The 20,859-nt window shown below is 48.1% G+C and overlaps 1 protein-coding gene across 4 annotated transcripts in view; it reads left to right on the top strand.

The window, feature by feature from the left end:
• The window catches only part of LOC140425622 (cadherin-20-like), a 200,865-nt gene extending 183,066 nt beyond the window's left edge, over positions 1–17,799 (top strand). For all 4 annotated transcript variants that reach the window (XM_072510126.1, XM_072510125.1, XM_072510124.1 and 1 more), the window contains 5 exons: positions 595–731; positions 3,486–3,607; positions 10,181–10,298; positions 13,831–14,082; positions 17,056–17,799. In XM_072510126.1, the coding sequence (XP_072366227.1) occupies positions 595–731; positions 3,486–3,607; positions 10,181–10,298; positions 13,831–14,082; positions 17,056–17,552 (1,126 nt within the window). In that variant the 3' untranslated portion in view covers positions 17,553–17,799. The remainder of the gene's footprint in view (positions 1–594; positions 732–3,485; positions 3,608–10,180; positions 10,299–13,830; positions 14,083–17,055) is intronic.
• The last annotated feature ends 3,060 nt before the right edge of the window (positions 17,800–20,859 follow it).

Genomic DNA, 20,859 nt, shown 5'->3' with positions numbered 1-20,859 from the left:
GATTGGGCAGCGGTTTTCAAAAGGGGATTGGATAATAACGTGCTTAAGAAAAAGATGCTGGGGTATGTGGAAAGAACATGGAGTGGGAATAACTGGATTGCTCATTGCCGGAGCTGGCACAGATTCAATGGGCTGAATAGCCTCTTTCTGTGCTGTACTATTCTGTGAAACCTTGGTATAATGGGATAAGTATTGCAAAGGCTCTGTATTCAATCAATGGACATCATAGTGACTTCAGTCCACCGTGTTCAAAATAAGCTGACGTTAAACCCCAAGACGTTTTGGCTCTGTAAGATCCCACATCCGTTTTCCAGCTTGTTTCTGAATTTAGTCACCTTCTCTCGCTGGGCCCCCTGTTCTCGCAAGATCATTTGAATTTGGAGCAGGTGTCGGCCAGTTGGCCCGTCAAGCCTGTCCCACCATTTGATAAGATCATGGCTGACCTGAAAGTGTCCTCAGCTCCACTTTCCTGTCTCCCTTTGAGAGAAATTTGGGTGGCTACCAAACTGCCTTTGATTGCTGTCTGCCGATGCAAGAAAATTCCGAGATTATTAACAGTGCACTTTCCTCCCTTGTTTCCCACTCATTCCAAAGATATTCAATCGATCGATCCACTGACCCCACCAGGTTCTTCTACATCGATATCGCTTCCGGAGCTTTAATGATTGCCAAGTCATTGGACCGGGAACAACTCTCTTGGCACAATATCACAATCCTGGCAATGGAGATGAGTGAGTGACTGAAGATTATTCAATATTTGATTAAAAATGATGGGGGTTTTCTTGCTTTGATGGTTTATTTGCTTTCATTCAGTTTGATTAGGTTTCGCACCCGCATGCGACACAAGTTAATAGGAGCTATCGGCGCAGAAAATGCGCTCAAATAACGTGTCAGGAGCGAGAGAGAGTTCAGCCAAATTTCCAAGGAGCCTTTCAAGTTGTCAACATTTGGATTTTATCTTATGTGCAGCCGTTTGTCCCACATTAATAAATATTAATAAGGTTTCCCACGTTAATAATAAAAACAGAAAATGCTGGATTAGCTCAGCAGTTAATAACGTCGGAGATTTTTGATTAACTGCTTTGCCAGGATGGTGTGTTTGCCTAAGTTACAGATTCTCTTGTATGTGGTTTTCTCGCTCCCCATCACATGGCGTGTCATACACTCCTGTTCAGCTGTGAAATGATCAGGAGGATTCGTGTGATAATCCGGAGTGTGTACTGGCTTCGTGGCCTAGTTCCAGAACATGTACTGCGAGAGCAAGAAAGCCTCCATGCCGTAGGAACACGAGAGTTGGGAGCACGAATAGGCCATTCGGCCCATCGAGCCTGCTGCGTCATCTGGTGGGATGATGGCTGACCTGACTGTGGCCTGAACTCCACTATCTCGCCTGCACCGCCCCCCCCTCCCCTTCCACCCCACCAAAAAACCTTCACTCCCTCGTCCATCAAAAATCCTTCCAGTGCAGCCTTGAATATATTCAATGACCCAGCCTTTCTGGGGAAGATAATTCCACCGGCAGACGACCCTCTGAGAGAAAGGAAATTCTCCTCGTCTCCGTCTTAAACGGCAGACCGCGAATTTTTAAACCGTGACCCGTAGTTCCAGACTCCCCCACCAGGGGAAACAACCTCCACCCTGCCAAGGCCCCTCAAGGTGTTCCACGTTCCAATAAGATCTCTCATTCTTCTAAACTCCAGTGGATGCCGACCCAACCTTTCCTCGCAAGAGACACGCGCGGCTGGGCGATCAGAGAATCCAGCCCCAGATACGGTCCCACTGAGGCTCTGTACTGGGAGATCCCATGCTCGCAATTTTCTGATGTGTGCTGATGGTGATCACAATCAACATCAGAACATCAGGAATAGAAGCAGGTGCAGCCCATACAGGCACTTGAGCTCCTCACCATCCAATAAGATCAGGGCTGACCTATTGTCTCAACTCCACTTTGCCCAACTCCCCAGATCCCTTGATTCTCTAAGGAGTCAGAAATCTGCCTACATCAGCCTAAAGTGTGCTCCATGGTGGAACATCCACCACCTTCTGGGGGAGAGAATTCCAAAGATTCACAACCCTTTGAGTGAAGGCATTTTTCCTCATCTCACACCTGCACAACCGACCCTTTACCCTGTCTTTTAGATTCCCCAGTCAGGGGAAGCAATCAGGGCCGACCCTCTAAATTGGCTTGAAGGAGTTAGGGGCGCTGCCTTTAGTGGCGCAGTTGTTTTTGAGCGGACCTCCGCCCCGACGACACGGTGTGCATAATGGATAATGGCTGCCAACGAAATGCTCTTCTGTCTGAAGGTCTTGGCTCTGAGGGACAGGTCATCAGGGCCTAATTCTAAGAGTTGCGGGGTGTCTTTATGGAGGTAATGGAGGTGCACAAGGGGGTTCTTGCAATAACGAAAGCACTGTCCCTGGTGGAAACCCACCTCCGTACAGTTGAGTGTCTGCTCCATGGCCTGTTGTCCATCCTTTTTCTTTTTGTTAAAATAAATTTAGAGTACCCAATTCATTTTTTTCCAATTAAGGGGCAATTTAGCGTGACCAATCCACCTACCCTGCACATCTTTGGGTTGTGGGGGTGAAACCCACGCAGACACGGGGAGAATGTGCAAACTCCACACAGACAGTGACCCAGAGCCGGGATCGAACCTGGGACCTCGGCGCCGTGAGGCAGCAGTGCTAACCACTGCGCCACCGTGCTGCCCTTTGTCGGCCATCCTAATGGAGTCGGAAGAGAGAGAGAGAGACGGGGAAGAAGAGGGGGATGGTGCTGATCCGGTCCCTGGGGGTCAGGCAGCGGAGATGTTCCCAGCTGCGTTTGAGGATCGGGTGTACCTTTTGGGAATCTCTACCTGGCGGCTGGGAAAATTAAATTCGATGGAGCACACCCAATCCTCTGGTTCAGGCATCGGATTGGTGTAGCCTTCCAACCACTGGTCCTGTGTTGCCCTGCTCCGGATGTTGGTCATGAGGGATTGGAGGTGGCCGAGCCCCTCCCCTCCCTCACTGGCCGGAGCCAAGGATGTTGACCGCCTGGGTTCTGGTGAGGCGGCATGGTAAAATAATGCTGTCTCATTCTTCATTTGTCAAAATCCTTGAGAGATCCTGGTGATCGCTTATTAATCCTTATTCCGCTTCATCTGTGATTTTGGCCTCCTTTGCGCGCCTTTGAAGAAGCCTTCACTCTGGGGCCTGTCTGGCATTTCTACATCTCAGTTGTTACCCCGGACATCACTCCCTGTTGATCATGTTGATGTCTCCTTGATGTTGTCAATTTTTCCTATTTACAGGAAGGGCGCAATGAATAATTTGGATGGATGGCCTGTCCCGTGGCTTATCCTGATTTAACAAGTTCATATCGTGTTAAGCCGAATATTGAATTCGGGATTTGTGCAGTGTTGCACGAGATGACTATGAATGATGTTAAACGTTAAAGTTTGGTCAAATCAGCTGTTTAGATAGTGTTTGTCTCATTTCAGAGAACCCCACACAAATTGGGAGCGTATCAGTCACAATTAAAGTCCTCGACATCAATGACAATGCGCCAGAGTTTGTCAAAGACCACGAATCCTATATCTGTGAAAACGTTAAACCTGGTCAGGTAAGAGAAGGGGATCATTTGGCTGAATGTCTAAGCTCTTCTGCATGAGATTCACAAGGACAATTTACAAGGGAGATTTACTCAGAGAACAGGACTATGTGGAACAGTCTATTTTTTTTACAGGTTAGGTAAACTTGTCAATTTTTCTCTCCTAGCTCCCAAGCCTCTCCTGCCAACCCAAACTGCACACACATAGAATCATAGAATGCCCACAGTGCAGAAGGAGGCCATTTGGCCCATCAAGTCTGCACCGACCCACTGACAGAGAACCCTACCCAGGCCCACTCCCCCTCCCCATCCTTGTTACCCCACCTAACCTTTGGACACGAAGGGCCAATTTTAGCATGGTCAATCCACCTCATCTGCACATCTTTGGACTGTGGTGGGAAACCGGAGCACTCGGAGGAAACACACGCAGACACGGAGAGAACCTGCAGACTCCACACAGACAGTCATCCTAGGTCGGTATCGAACCTGGGTCACTGGCGCTGTAAGGCATCAGTGCTAACCAGTGTGCTTCTGCTCTCCTGATATGCAAGAATCCTGGCTGTTAGAAATTCAGCCAGAAAATTCTTTTGTACCTCTTAGTCCCAGGTAAGGCCTGGTGAAGCACATTCAAGAGTTCCCTCTCTGAATGTGAAAAGATTTTACAGGGTCTGGGAGGAATTTCCTGCACATCTCAGAGATAATAAGTAGAGATCAGTGAAAGAAAAGATAAGCCTCTGAAATGCGAATGCTGAGACTTATGTTAAAACTTCCATCTATCGGGCCATTAGACAAATGAGAGGGGCTTGAAATTGAAATGGGAAAAAGAACAGTACAAAGTGACTTCCAGAAAAGGTAACCTCAGTATTCCGGCCACGTGCTCAGAGTTGAAAAGCTACAGGGACCTCTCCGAGAGGGCGAAGTGGAGGGCAGAAGAAAGAGAGCGGACGCAAGTGAGTTACATCGGATGTGTAAGGACAGAGCAAGACAGACAAAGGTGACAAACCCACGGCAGCAGATCTCCTGGGGGGAATAGCGGTAGGGAGACGAGCAGGATTGGGGGGGAATTGGATACCAGCACAGCCAAGATGAGCTCAACTGCCTCTTTCTGCATCACTCAGTGATTCCGTGGTCAGAATATTTAGGCGGAGGCAGTGGCCCAACCCCTGCTGCACAGGCAGGCCCAAGCTCGCCTCCGCAGGGCTGGGAAACCCCAAACTGGTTTTACAGCAGTTGGCGTGACAATTGACTCAGGTTACGGCCTCTGCCTCTATCTAGGGGAAAGTCCCACCTCCAAGAGCTACCACGACAATCGGATAGCCGGCAGGCCTCCGGTCCCTGCTGCACCACTGGGAGCGGTGGCCACTGCTGGAACTGCAGCCAGTCCCCCACAAAAGGATTGTCGCTGGAGGCCAGACACCAATGTAAATGGGGTGGCTTTGCCAGGGCCAGTCAGGCAGGCCCTGGCAGAGGGTGGGTGTGGAGGCCACCATCGGGTGGATTTCGCTGGGGCTAGTGAGGCAGGACTCCAGTGATGGGGGCGGGGTGGCTGTAATCAAGGGGCTGTGAGTCGGGGCAGGGATCACCATTCATAGGCACATGGCACGGGCATGTCCCACCATTGCTAAAATTCAACAACAGCAGGAAGAGGCCCATATGCGGCCATTAGTTTGCCGATTTAAGGGTCTCAGTTATTTCATTTCATCTCAAGGGCAGGTAAAAATTCCAGCGGTGGTGAGTGAAGCAAGCACGGTGACCCCCCACCTCGCCAGGTGACATCCCCTGCCAGCCACCCACTCCCAGAGTCAAGGAGGCCATAGAAATCCACCCTTTGAAACTCCTGGTCCACCCTCGCTATTTCCTTCCCTAAAGTTAAAGGGGGCATCATTTATTTATTAAAAATGGCAAATTTGGTAAAGGAAAATGTTTACAATGAGAAACATCGAAGTAAAGCATGTTGGTGCATCACCAGTCCACAGATCCTGACTCTTCTGAGGAGCAGAGTGTTTGTCCAACGCGCTGGTATGAGTTTAATCCACCTCCAGTTTTTCCTTTTACTAATTGCTCGGTATCTGCCGATGTCCCTAGTTTAAAATTGTGATTTATGACTCTGTTTGGCTGCTGGGCACTGGCAGATGTTTCAGCACCTATCCTGGGACTCTCCGCTTTTAGTTCAAAGCCACAAAATGGGGCTGTGCCTTTGGAGGAGGTGGCCGGGAGGGCGTCAGAATTTCTCCCTCAACAAGGGGTACTTGCTCTATTCAGCTAACAACATAGCAAGAATGGGCACCTTTCCAACATGCAGTTTCTTGTCATTAATCAGGCAAAAAGGCAGGTATTTTCCACGAGACCACAAGACACAGAAACAGAAGGTGGCCATTCGGCCCATCGAGCCTGCTCGCCATTCAATGAGACCTTGACTGATCAGGGATGGGATTCTCCGATCTCGCCCCGCCACCCCGACGCCGGCTTCCCCATTCTCCGGCTCCGATGCTTGGGCGCCTGTTGCGGGACTCCCGCCGCGCCGGTCGGGGGCCGTTGATAGCAGGCCCCCCCCCCCACCCCCTCCCGGCGATTCTCCGGGCCCCGATGGGCCGAGTGGCCGACGTGTTTGGCCGAGTCCCGCCGGCGTGGATTACTCGGGTCCCAGGCGGCGCGATCTGAAAGGTGAGTCTGCGGGGGCCGTTCTGGAGGGAGGCGGGGGGTTCCGACCCCGGGGGGGGGTGGGGGGCCTACGGTGGCCTGGCCCGCGATCGGGGCCTACCGATCGGCCGGCCGGCTGGTTCTGTGGGGGCATATTTTACTCCGCGCCGGGCCCCTGTAGGGCTCCGCCATATTGCCCGGGGGCCAGCGGGGAGAAGGGAACCCCCGCGCATGTGCGGAAATACGCAGGCCGTAGCGCGCATGTGCGGAAATACGCCAGCCATTCTGCGCATGTGCAAACTCGCACCGGCTGTTCCGCGCCGGCTGGAGCTGCCGGGACCACTCCGATGCCAACCTAGCCCCCTAGGAAGGAGAGAATTCCTCACTTTCGGGAACCGTGATGCCTTAACGACCCAGCCTTTACAGCTCTCTGCGGTAAAGCGTTCCACACACTCATTACCTGCTGAGAGAAGAGATTCCTGCTCATCGTGCCGAGGGTGGCACGGTGGTTAGCACTGCTGTCTCACAGCACCAGGGACCCCGGTTCAATTCCAGCCTTGTCTGTGTGGAGCTTTCACATTGTCTGTGTGGGTTTCCGTCCGGGTGCTCTGGTTTCCTCCCAGTCTAAAGATGTGCAGGTCAGGTGGATTGGCCATACTAAAATTGCCCCTCAGTGTCCAAAAGATGTGCACGTTAGGTGAGGTTATGGGAATAGGATCGGGGGGTGGGCCTGGGTAGGGTGCTCTTTCAGAGGGTCGGTGTTGGCCTGGATTGCTGGCCTGGAGGGCGTTGGCCGCCTTCTACACTGTAGGAATTGTATGATCTCTGTTTTAAATGGACGACCCATAACGCTGAGATTATGCCCCCTGGTCCTAGACTCTGCCACAACCTTTCAGTATCGGCCCTGTCAAGGCCCCTGAGAATTTCCAGTCCTTGAATCTTAGAAAAATGTTATCCTTTCAGAGAAACACAATTCACGTAATATATTTTGAAAATCCCAACTTATGAAGGAAATGTGAAACTCTATGTTAAGCAGTGAATGTGTCATGCGGCCTGGTTCAGCTGTACTGATCTGAAGATTGCAGGTTCCAGGCCCTAATAGAAACTTCCAAAATTACAAAGTGGTTTTGTGGTGGATGCAGGGCAGATGTTTCCCCGTGTGGGCAAGTCTAAAATCAGAGACCGTCAATATAAATCGGTCTCCAACAAATCCAGTTAGGAATTCAGGAGAAATTTCTTTTACATAGAAAATGAATTTTCTACCGCATTGGTGGTGCGTTCGAGATCACTGAGGGAGTCAAAGTTGTTGTTGTAGCAACACGCATGTTAGCCTGGAGCTATGAACAGCGATGGTGGCGTCTCCATCGTTCTTTCCGTCAAGTGGCTGACCCAGGAATCTCCCCCACTCTTGCACCCTCTCATTGCCATGTGTTGGATGGAGTTTCAGGTTGGCTGTGTTATGAACGCATGTTCCTTGGCCACCAACTCCTGGGGTGGGACACAAACCTGGAGCTTCGGGTTCAGAGGCAGGAGCACTCCCCACTGCACCACAAGATCTCCTGTAGCACGTTTGTAGGCGTGGCGATAAGGGGAATTGCGAAGGTGATGGTCTGGAGCGAGGTAAGCACACGAGGGAGAAAGGAGTGGAAGGACAGGTTAATTGATAAGATGAAGTGGGATTAGAGGAGGCTCACATGGAGCATAAATGCCAGAATACAGCTGCTGGAAATGGCCCACTACTGTGCTGTCAGTTTGTCATACAGGCCCGTTAGATGTTAGGTTATCTTACGCAGCGCGGCAGCTAAATCTGACAATTGGGTTTAATAGCCCAGAGTTAGAAGAGGAGGAAAACCAATTAGGAGCCAACTGGGAGATTGAGGACGATGGATCCGGATAAGATCAGGGTTTGGTTCTGAACGCCTCCGGTGATCGGATTAACAACTTCTTTCCATGCTCATCTGCAAGGAGAAAGCAGAGAGGCAAAGTAGTGAAAAGCAGTCGGTACTGTAATGATACGTATAGTCTAAGGAGAGTAAAGGGTTAGCAAGATGATGTTCATGTATATCAACACTAGATGGGATCACTGAGTAGTCTTATCTCTCGGCATTCTGGGAGAAGCTGTTGGAGAAGTTGATGTAGAAGGATAATGCAAAGTTGAGTTAGAGTGTAGGTTATATATTAAAGATATAATGAATTACTGTATCGTAGATTCAATACTAATTTTGTTAACTGTTACTCAGTAGAGTGTGCGAACCAATTTAAGTAGTGTAAAATAAGCTAGTTTTGATTTAAACATATAGTTTTATGTTCTTTGTCCAACACTACAACTTTGGTTATCTTGGAGAACAGTACAAAGAACATATCAGGTACTTGTGATATCTCTCACAATAAGAGCGAATGGAGTCCGCAGAATGAATAAATGACCTCGGGTTTCCGGCTAGTCGGTCATTCGAATTCTCCATTTTGCTCCCACGCTGACATCTCTGTCCTTGGCCTGCTGAACTGTTTTAGTGAAGTTCAACATGGGCTTGAGGAACAGCACCTCATATTTTGTTGAGAGGCACCTGGCAGCCTTTTGGACTCCAGGTGGAGTTCAATCATCTCAGACCATAAACGCAAGTCCCCTCAATTTCCTTTACTTTGCATATTTCCGTTTTTCTCTTATTTTACTTTCAGGCAGATTGTTTCTTGGTTTCTTTTCTTGCCCCATCACTATTTCCTTTGGCCCTGAAATATAAACCCTTCTGTCACTTAATCTGCCATGTCTTCCACCCTATCGCCTTCCCTGCCTACCTGCGGAGCCTTTCCAGCGTTTTCTGTTTTTATTTCAGAATAGTTGTCTGGGCAGTGTGTTGGACAGGGTCACCAGTGGAACTATAGTCACAGGAAGAGGAAAAGGTCAAAAGAAATATTCTCACTACTTCTACAATTTCAAAAGCTCTGCCCTCCAAACTTCATGCTCCATAAATGGAGAGCAGTATTAATTCAGAGCCCAGATTGCAAACAAAAACAGGGATTAACTGCAACAGTCAATGAGACCTAACAACTCACACCCTTCAAAGCCAGTGCCCCTTGACCATCAGACTTGGCTGACCCAATGCACTCCCAGCCGCCCTGCCAAATCCTACCCTCCATAGGTCATCGAAAACTCCGCTACCTGTAAATGGCGTGTGATGGAATACTCTCCACCTGCCTGGATGAGTGCAGTTCTAACCACACTCAAGCAGCTCAACACCATCCAGGACAAAGCAGCCCGCTTAATTGATACCCCTTCCACAACCTTAAACAACTCGCTCCACCACCACATGAGTGGCAGCCGTGTGTACCATCTACAGAATGCACTGCAACAACTCACCAAGGCTCCTTCGACAGCGCCTTCCAAACCCGTGGACCCCCCGTACCACCTAGAAGGTCAAGGGCTGCAGATACATGGGAACACCACTACCTGGAAGTTCCCCTCCAAGTCACTCACCATCCCGACTTGGAAATATATTGGCCGTTCCTTCACTGTCGCTGTCGCTGGGTCAAAATTTTGGAACTCCCTCCTGAGCAACACTTTGGGTGTGCCTGCAGCACAGGGACTGCAGCAGTTCAAGAAGGCGACTCATCACCACCTTCTCAAGGGCAATTAAGAGTGGGCAATAAATGTTGGCCATGCTGACAATGCCAACGTCTGTGAATGAATTTGTAAAAAAATGTATCTTTACCTTTAAGAAGCATAGTATGGGGATTATAATTTACAGCAATGTTCCACCCAATCAACCTCATCAGTAACAGATAACCAAGCTGCATTTCCAAGTCCGAGGCCGTCATCGCTGAGATGTATGGTTGTTTGGAGCAACTTTGCATCATCCTATTGTGAATAAGAAAACAAATGCACAAACTCAGCTGCTGTTGATACCAGAATGGTTTTGTGAATGGTTTCAATTTGCTCCCGTTTAACAGCTGATTCAGATGGTCAGTGCAGTGGACATGGATAACCCTCAGGGTGGTCATCACTTCTACTACAGCCTGGCTCCCGAAACAGCCAACAACCCAAACTTCACTCTGCGTGATAATCAAGGTAAATCGAGCTTGCCGGTGCTGCCCATTACCACGCATTGCAGCTCTCCTGGGGGTTAACCATTTCGTAAGAGATACACACAAGAAAACAAAAGAAAAACAAGATTCTCATAAGTGACTTTTTGAGTTTTATTTTTGTGTTTGGTGCAGCTATCAGTTTTGTGTCTGTATTTGTTCTTTGCAATGCCCGGAACGGAGTGTTATCTCAGTACCAGGCACGCATTCTTTGCCACTCCACTCCAGCGGTATTTAATCACTTTCCCCAGCAGACTGATTGGGTTTCCCATTGACTAACCTTTGACAATCAGCCACGGAGCTGTAACAGTGCACTTAAAAATCAATGTCACCAACATCATTAGTGTCCCCAAAAGGGACCAAACATGTTGTCCTTTTAAAAAAAAAGTCAAGCGTGTTTCAAATGTGAAATAAAACACTGACGTATCCATGATACAATTGTTAAGCAGCTTCGAAATTAATTCTTGGGAGTCTAAACTGCAAGACTTTTTATCGCACTTTTGAAGAGCTCAGTACCAAAGACCTTTACAGCAAAGAAATTCTTTCTGGAGTGTAGTCACTGTTGTAATGTAGGAAACTCAGCAACCAATTTGCACGTAGCAAACTCCCACGAAGCTGGTAATCATTTTTTAAAAATATATTTTATTCCTAACACCCTCAAAAAACATCCACATAGCACATACTAAACATAGTACAGACAGTTTTTAAATTTTTCGCCCTTTTAATCCCCCCCCCCCTCACCTCTTTCACTAAGGCCGCTCACTTCTCTCCCAACCACCCATATATATCCCAAATTTAGGGCAACACGGTAGCACAAGTGGCTAGCACTGTGGCTTCACAGCGCCAGGGTCCCGGGTTCGATTCCCCGCTGGGTCACTGTCTGTGCGGAGTCTGCACGTTCTCCCCATGTCTGTGTGGGTTTCCTCCGGGTGCTCCGGTTTCCTCCCACAACCCAAAGACATGCAGGTTAGGTGGACTGGCCAAGCTAAATTGTCCTTAGTGCGGGGATTCTTTGTGCGCAAGGTGTTTGCATGCTTCTACATTGTGCTAAGGTGCACACCCTTGGTCCACTAGATTAGATTTGTTCAATATTCTACCACGCAAAATGTGCAAACATTTGTATTGCCGTTTCAATGATAACCACCATGTTATCAGAGACAACTGTCACTGTTAACCAGGCAAGAACTGAAGACAGTGGGCACGATTCTTCCAAAAGGCAACAAAGTCCCCAGAGAGCAGTTTAGCCGCGTCTTTCCCGGAGCTCGCAGTGCCGAGAAACACGACTCGCATTGAATAAGGGGCCTGAATGGGGACCGCACGACCGTGGCCCCACACAGCCCCGTTTGTACAGTGTGGAGCTCCACTCGCTGGAACTCCCATTATGGCGAGAGATCACAGCCCCGTTTGTACAGTGTGGAGCTCCGCTCACTGGAACTCCCATTGTGGCGAGAGATCACAGCCCCGTTTGTACAGTGTGGAGCTCCGCTCGCTGGAACTCCCATTGTAGCGAGAGATCACAGCTCCGTTTGTACAGTGTGGAGCTCCGCTCGCTGGAACTCCCATTGTAGCGAGAGATCACAGCCCCGTTTGTACAGTGTGGAGCTCCGCTCGCTGGAACTCCCATTGTAGCGAGAGATCACAGCTCCGTTTGTACAGTGTGGAGCTCTGCTCGCTGGAACTCCCATTGTAGCGAGAGATCACAGCTCCGTTTTTACAGTGTGGAGCTCCGCTCGCTGGAACTCCCATTGTCGCGAGAGAACGGGATCCCATTTCTAAATGGCATCCTGATCGCCAAGGCCCCCAAATTGATCCTGACACCTCCCCCCATGCCCCCCCCCCCCTCGCCCCACCCGCCCCGCCGACCCCCAAGCCAGAACACTTGATCATCGTCCTTTATGCCAGGTATGACTCCAACCAGTGGAGAGTTTTCCCCCTGATTCCCATTGGCTCTAGTTTTGCTGGGGCTTCTTGGCGCATTACACAGTCAGATGCTGCCTTGATATCAAGGGCAGTCACTCTCACCTCACCTCTGGCATTCAGCTCTTTTGTCCATGTTTGAACCAAGGCTGTAATGAGGTCAGGAGCTGAGTGACCCTGGGCGGAACCCAAACTGAGCAACCATGAGCAGGTTATTGCTGAGTCAGAGCCGCTTGATAGCTCTGTTGATGCCTCCTTCCATCACTTTGCTGATTATGGAGAGTAGACTGATAGGGCGGTAATTGGCTGGGTTGCATTTGTCCTGTTTCTTGTGTACAGGACACACCTGGGCAATTTTCCACGTTGCCGGGTAGATGCCAGTTTTGTAGCTGTACTGGAACAGCTTGGCTAGGGGTGTTGCACTATCTCAATAGCAGTGGTGTCCCCTTAGCTGTGAGAACATTCTTTTCAGTGTGATCTGTTCTGTACAGTTGGGTTGAGTTACTAAAGCTGAACTGCATCTGACTGTCACTAGGAGTCGGGTCAAGTTGGTTCTGTCACAGGGTTGGTAACAGATCGGGCCTTCCAGGTTAAGTTGAATTAATAAAGGACGCTGCTGAACCACCACATTAATTATGTCAATGATTTGTTTACACATTTACATCTTACTATTAATTTGGCTAACTAACTCACAGCAGGCATCACTGTGAATAATGCATGCAATCCTTATAAGTATCCCAGCTTGAGTAAACTTGAATAAATACAGACTTTGAATGCTTTTTGGAAAGCACTAAGCAATCCTTATTCTTCAGTGTGTGCTAATGTCAGCAATGCAGACATGGGAAATAAGCATATTTAATGTACAAATAAAAATAAAGAGTGTAACGTGGATAAACTATGAGAATAAAAGCTTCACCTCGGCTACATAATGTGACTGATAAGTGTAGGTCCACCGCATTAAACCAACATTAATTTTGCTCAACCGATCATGTCCATCCAGAGGAATGCAACTTTATATCATCGTAACCTGGAACGTATTTCAAAATAAGCCCGGCATAAACGCCAAGGTTCAGATGTAGATGGAGGGAGATGAATAGAGCGGAAAGAAGTTCACGTGACAAATAAACGCTGACGTGGACCCGTGGAGTCGGGAAACAAGCAACGTGTACAGCAGCCTAACAGTTGTGTGTTAGCGGACGACTAGTCCAGAGTCGTCAGTTCAAATCCCACCATGGCAGCTCGGGATTTAAATTAATGTTAATGAAATAAATCTGGATTTTAAAAATGGCTATCCATAATGGTGACCATGGACGGTTGTAAAAAATCCCGTCTCGCTCGCTAACACACTTTAGGGTTGGAACCTGCTCAGTCTGCCCGACCCGTGACTCCAAACCCACAGCAACATGTTTGACTCTAAACTGCCCTCCGAAACGGCCGAGAAAACCTCTCAGTTGTGTACTCACGGGGAATAAATACTGGCCGTGCCAGCATCACCTTTGTCCCATGGATGAATTTAATAAAGGGACTTTTTGCAAACAAGGTATTTTTGTATATTTGATAAAATGCTGTTATATACTCTGTGTTGTGTTTTATCCTTTCAGACAACACTGCCTGGATCCTGACCAGGAGAGGTGGGTTCAAGCACCAGGAGCAAGGCACCTATTTCCTGCCCATTCTCATTGCGGATTCTGGCCTCCCAATGCAGAGTAGTACCAGCACTCTGACCATCAGAGTCTGTGGCTGTGACCCCAACGGCAATGTTAGATCCTGTAACGTCGAGGCCTATAGTCTGCCAGTCAGCCTGAGCAGAGGTGCACTCATTGCTATTCTCAGCTGCATCTTCATACTGCTGGGTAAGCTAATGCCTTTAGCCAAAGTCCTTACATTGGCCCGAACAATGAAAGCCAGATATTTCAGGGGTGAAGTTAGTAAATCCTTCTTCACACAAAAAATAGGAGAAGTTCAGAATTCTCTTCTGCAAGTGACAAATGATGCTACGTCAATTGATGATTTTAAAAATGAAAGTGGTAGATTTTTATTACTCAAAGGAATTAAGTGATATTGGCCGAAATTGGATACTAAATTTTGCACTACCCTATCAGCTGGTTAGGAAGCGAGGGGCTTATAAAATACAACATGTGGCCTGTTCACCATCTTCCCAACCACCCACTTCTCAGCCCAGCTCTGCATCCTGTCAATGTGCTGTTGTAACCTGCAACAGCCCTCAATACTATCTAAAACTCCACCAACCTTCATGTCATCTGCAAACTTACTAACCCACCCTTCCACTTCCTCATCCAAGTCATTTATAAAAACCACAAAGAGCAAAGGTCCCAGAACAGATCCCTGCGGGACATCACTGGTCACCGACCACCAGGCGGAATACTTTCCATCCACTAACATTCGCTGTCTTTCGGCCAGCCAATTCTGTATCCAGACAGCCAAATTTCCCTGTATCCCATGCCCCCCTGACTTTCTGAATGAGCCTACCATGGGGAACCTAATCAAATGCCTTACTAAAATCCATATACGCCACATCCACTGCCCGACCTTCATCAATGTGTCTCGTCCCATCCTCAAAGAATTCAACGAGGCTTGTGAGGCATGACCTGCCCCTCACAAAGCCATGCTGACTATCTTCAATCAAACTATGTTTCTCTAAATAATCATAAATCCTATCTCTCAGAATCCTTTCCAATGTTTTGCTCACCACAGACATAAGACTGACTGGGCTGTAATTCCCAGGGATTTCCCTATTCCCTTTCTTGAACATGGGAACAACATTCGCCTCCCTCCAATCATCCGATACTACTCCAATGGAGAGTGAGGACGCAAAGAACATTGCAGGGGACATATCTATCCTGATGCTTTTCAGAATTTCCAGCACATCCTCTTTCGTAATAGCAACCTGTTTGAGCCTATTAACCTGGTTCACGCTCTTCTCATGAGCAACAATGTCCCGCTCTCTCTCTAGTGAATACTAAAGCAAAATATTCATTTATGGCCTCCCTACGTCCTCAGACTCTAGGCACAAGTTCCCTCCACTATCCCTGATTGGCCCTACTCTCACTCTGATCATTCTCTTATTTCTCACATAAGTGTAGAACGCAATGGGTTTTCCCTAATCCTTCCTGCCAGGGCTTTATCATGCTCCCTTCTAGCTCTCCTAAGTCCATTTTTGAGCTCCTTCCTGTCTACCTTGTAACCGTCTAGAGCCGAGTCAGATCCTTGCTTCCTCAACCTTATGTAAGCTTCCTTCTTCCTCTTGACTAGAAGCTCCACTTCTCTTGTCATCCAAGGCTCCTTCACCTCACCATTCCTTCCTTGTCTCAGCGGGACAAAACTATCCATCACTCGTAGCAAGTGCTCCTTAAACAACGCCCACATTACTGTTGTGCATTTCTCTGTTGCAAATTCACCCCACTATCACTGCCAGCGAGAACAGAGATTTTGGCACTCAGCCAACAATCCGTCCTCTGCAGCGGGAACGGAGAATCCCGTTGGCGGGAACGGAGAATCCCGGCGGCGGGGACGGAGAATCCCGGCGGCAGGGACGGAGAATCCCGGCGGCATCGGAAATTGGAAGTGCTAAAAACGGCCGACGAAGAATTGCCCCTTTCAAAGTCCTAGTCCATTTAAAAACTTACTAGAGGATGTGATCATTTGGCCACAATTGTTTTTGCAGGAATGTTACTGTTGCTATAAACGTGGGTGGGCTTGCACACACACCTCTTCAGTGTTGAAACCACACGGCCATCACACCTCCAACCTGGCTACTGTACCTGGTCAGAGTTGATGGAGTGAGATGAATAGGTGTGAACTAAGACCCATCATTGTCAGAAAAGAGCCTGTGTTCTGTCCAACCTGTGACACACAATGGTGACACACTTGCCTGTCACAACACAGCCCCACCTGAAAGTGATCTCTTGAGAGAGGGGAAAATCCAGAATGGGTGGGGGGGGGGGAGGGTGGAGGAGGAGATAGAATCATAGAATGGCCACAGCACACAAAGAGGCCCATCATGTCTAGTGCCGACTCTCTGCAAGAACCAACTGAATATTCCCCATTGCCCGGCAAATCATTTCTGTTCATAGAATTAGCCAACACTCTTTAGAAAGCTATAGTTGAACTTTTCTTGGATGAAGGAGTCTGGCGTGTCTCATGCTGGTTGGGGGGGGGGGGGGGGGGGGGGGGGGGTGAGGGGGGAGTGGGTGATTATTTTGCCTTGGGGTTACCAAATGGGCAAGATTGAATTTTTTACAATGATGTTTAAGGCATTATATGCCTGCTAAATTTTCCCTTGCACTGAATTTAACGTAACAAATTGCAAGATGGCAAACAAGTATGATATCCCCCATTTTCTAGAATTGTCTAAAATTAGAATGACCTCCCAACCTTTTGGGTCCAGTGGAAGTTTCAATCCAGGCCACCGTCTCTTTTTAGGTTGTACAAGAGTACAGAGCTTGAGTATTGCTGAATAGAAAGAGATGCTGTCGAAGCATTATCGTCATACACTCAACAGGATAGGCACAAGAATACCAAATTTTAAGGGGAGTAACAATCTATCCCGGATGAGGTTGGTTGGAAAGTTGACTCTGGTTGAGGCATTACATTGGAGAATGCACCAAGGGACAATATTTGCGAACCAATCAGCCCCCTCTTTTCATGCAGTATAAATTGTTGCTGTCTTTGAAATTTGGCACTCTTGCATCTTTCCTGGTGAATGCAAGTTGAAAAGCTTCAACAGCATCTCTCTTTCAGCATTAATACAAAATTCTTGGCCCAATCCCAAAGAGTTTACACCATTTCTTCTGCTTTCCTTTCAGTGTTGGTGTTGTTTATTTTAACAATGAGGAGACACAAGAAGAAGTCCCTGATCATTGATGATGAGGAAAACGTCCACGAAAATATTGTGCGATACGATGATGAAGGTGGGGGAGAAGAGGACACGGAGGCCTTTGACATTGCCGCCTTGTGGAATCCCAGGGAAGTGCAGGTGGCAAAATCCAGGAGGGATATGCTGCCCGAAATCAAAAGCCTCTCCAGATACGTGTCGCAATCCAGAACAGGGGATGACAACGTAAACAGCTACATTCTGGCAAAGTTGCACGATGCCAACACAGACCCCTGCGCCCCCCCTTTCGATTCCTTGCAGACTTATGCCTTCGAAGGGAATGGTTCTGTGGCCGAGTCGCTGAGCTCCTTCGAGTCAGCCACAACGGACTCAGACCTCAATTACGATTATCTCACCGACTGGGGGCCGCGGTTCAAGAAACTGGCAGATATGTACGGGGGCTGTGAGGGCACCGAAGACTCGTTGTAGCCAGCCAGTGGCAGCTCCTTGAACAGTGACAAGCCGTGTAAATGTGGAACTCTTTCCATTTCAGTCTAAAAGGCTCATAGTCAGGCTGAAGCGGGCTTTGGATCTTCCCCCAGCTTTAATCACACCATATCAGAAATGTAGCCGTGACAGCAGTCATGTGAGAGAAAGGATGGAAAAATAACCTGATTTTCTGAAGTCATTATTCGCCTGTGGGGAGGAAGAACAGAAAATAAAAGACATTAAGGTCGCTCAGTCTCTGAGAATTAAAGTGATTAGATCTTGCCGGTGTAACACTGAACACTAATCAAACGCTGAGCAGCAACATTGCATAGCACATCCCCCATCTCTCAGGCGAATACATTCTTCAATCAGAATGGGATTGACCTACATTTGAAATTTGCTTTTTTCCTTTTTAGAGCACACTGTAAATACATTCGCAAGTGCAGCGCTTATTAATCAGGCCACTGCTTCAGTCACACAGTAAGCAGGCTGATTCCCAATGCGGAAATTCACACAGCTGCACTCTTGTAAGCCAGCAGACTGTGGAGCTGTGAACAAGGCTCCCTCTTTTCTATTTGATTTAATCAGAACTTGTCGGAAAAAATAGTTCCTCCTTTTATATAAAAGAATCACACCAACTGACAGTGTGGATGTTTGTTGAAAGACCAGTCTGGCCAGCTGAGAGCTCCACTCCATGCAAGCTCGGCCTGCGTAATCGGAATACACAGGCATGGTTCACAGCTCTTGAAGTGTCACCGCACCCCCCCCCCCTCCCCTTCCCCCCCTCCCATCCACCATCCTGAAGGCCCCAGGTTTGAAACCGCCTTTGCTTTTTTTAAATTCATGGACATGGGCGCTACTGGCTAGGCTGGCATTTATTGCCCTTCTCTAACTACCCTTGAGACGGTGGTGGTGAGTAGCCTTCTTGAACCGCTGCAGTCCATGGGGTGCAGGAACACCCAAAGTGCTGAATGGAAGGGAGTTTGAGGATTTTGACCTAGCGACAGTAAAGGCAATTAAGTTCCAGGTCATAATGGTGAGTGACTTGGAAAGGAACTTGCGGGCGCTGGTGTCCCCATGCGTCTGCTGCCTTCGTCCCTCTATGTGGGTTTGGACGGTGCTGTCGACGGAGCTTTGGTGAGTTGCTGCAGTGCATCTTGTAGATAGTACACACTGCTGCCACTTTGTGTCAATGATGGAGAGAGTGAATATTTAAGGTGGTGGATAGGGTACCATTCAAGCGGGCTGTTTTATCCTGGATGGTGTTGAGCTTCTTGAGTGTTGCTGGAACTGCACTCACCCAGTGTATTCCATCACACTCCTGACGTGTGCCTTGTAGATGGTGGACAGGTGTCAGGAGCTTAGTTACTCACTGTAGAATCCCCAGCCTCTGGCCTATTCTTGCAGCCACAGTATTTCTATGGCTGGTCCAATTGAGGTTCTGGTCAATGGCAATTCCCAGGATGTTGATAATGGGGGATTCGGTGATGGTAATACCACTGAATGTCAAGAGGAGATGGTGAGACGTTTTATTTGTCAGAGATGGTCATTGCCTGGCATTTGTGCAGCGTCATTTGCCACATAGGAACCCAAGCCTGAATATGTGTGGGCACAGACTGCGACTGCTTCATTGAGTAAGGAGTTGTAAATGAAGCATCATCATCAGCGAACATCCTGCTTCTGATCTTCTGACGGAGGGAAGTCATTGATGAAGTGAAACAAGTCTGGATTCGTTTTATTTTTTAAAGCCTGATGTGCTTCAGTACTCAAACTGTTCTTGGCCACATTGTTCATTACACTAATCCTGAAGCAGTCAGCCAGGCAACGCCATGAAACAGGAGCTGTGGAGGTGGACGGACTGGCGGGACGAGTGCCAGATGTTTGTTGTACGCCAGCTTACTGGATGCCAGTGAATTGAAAACTCTACTGTCCGTCAATGACAGCTGAATTGCGTATTAGATAGCAGCAGGGATCAAACAAAGCGCTTTGAAATGTAACAAGAAAAAAATTGTATTTAAACACAGACAGGGCACCAGAATAATGGCATTAAATCAGAGTGAGAAATGCAAAACTCATTTTCACTGACTGTACATGTAGCTAAATTACATTGGAATTGGAGAACTGTAAAAGGGACAAAGCAACATTCATTGAATGACAGGTTCCACTCTCCCCGGTGCTATTGGGTGTGCTTTATGCACCCAGCTGGCTTAACCTAGCTGGCCCAGGAGAATTCTCGAAACAAACAAAGAGCCTATCCTGAATTTAGTCTGGATGTACCGTGGACACAGAATTGAAGGGAAGGGTATTCTTCATTCCCTTTGTGTTAACTGTTTCTGCTGCAGTAGACGAAGGTTTATCGCTCACCAGGTTTGTTCTGTACCATTACTGTTGTATCTGTAAAGGGAATTCTGTGAAGAACACATGAATCTTGAAACAACAAAGGGTGGATTTTCTTGTTTATGGGATTTTTTTGTACATTTGTTAATTTCTTATAAAAAATGAATCTTGATGTGCTGATTGTCAGCACATTAGCAGTTGTTTTAATAAAGTAAAACATGACTGATTTTGTCATTACCTCTCTCCGTGAAAGGCAACAATCTCTTCCGGTCAAAAGTCCAACACTTGAAATGTGCTCCCTGTTCAAGTCAGTCATCACCAACCCCCCTCTGCCTCCCCCCCTTCCATCCCCCATCCCCGTCCTCCTAGCCAGAGCTCCCTTGCCTCACCCTCCAGCATCGCTGAGGGTTCCCAACTGCGGTTTGACATATTCCCGGAGGTTTTATCCTCGAACCTTCAACTGCCCTGAATCCATCATCCTACTATTGGTTACCCACACATCCATCGTCATGCTATCCAACCTTCCCACAGCCAATCAGAAAGCAAATAGACTCTTTGTTACCCAAATGGATGATTCTGGAATTGTTGTTCAGACAACCAAGCCCCCCCCCCCCCCCCCAACGATCTCTGATATTTAGAATTGAGAAACAGGATTTGGAAAACTCACAAGGGCCCAGATCTTGTGGTCCGCGGCGATACTTTGGGAGAACGCCACTGTCTGCAAAGATAATTACAACTCTACCTTTTTGCATCCTTATAGTCAGGCCTTCCACTCCCGGCTACAGCTGAGATCTGTTGGTGCAGCTATACGCAGACAATGCTGACAAAGAGAGGCAGTACAGAGGACATGCTCCCTTATTATATCAGCAGTGGTATTAAAGGTTTTCAGTGCCGCTAGTGAGTGAGTGGAGGGTGGGTGGGTAAGTGTCTGGAAGGATGTGAGTGGTAGTCGGGTTGGGAGGCAGTAGTC

This window comes from Scyliorhinus torazame, chromosome 6 (genome assembly GCF_047496885.1).
Source record: "Scyliorhinus torazame isolate Kashiwa2021f chromosome 6, sScyTor2.1, whole genome shotgun sequence".
Taxonomy (NCBI): Eukaryota; Metazoa; Chordata; class Chondrichthyes; order Carcharhiniformes; family Scyliorhinidae; genus Scyliorhinus; species Scyliorhinus torazame.
Note: the sequence above shows the minus strand (reverse complement) of the source record. Positions and strands in the feature narration are given on the sequence as shown.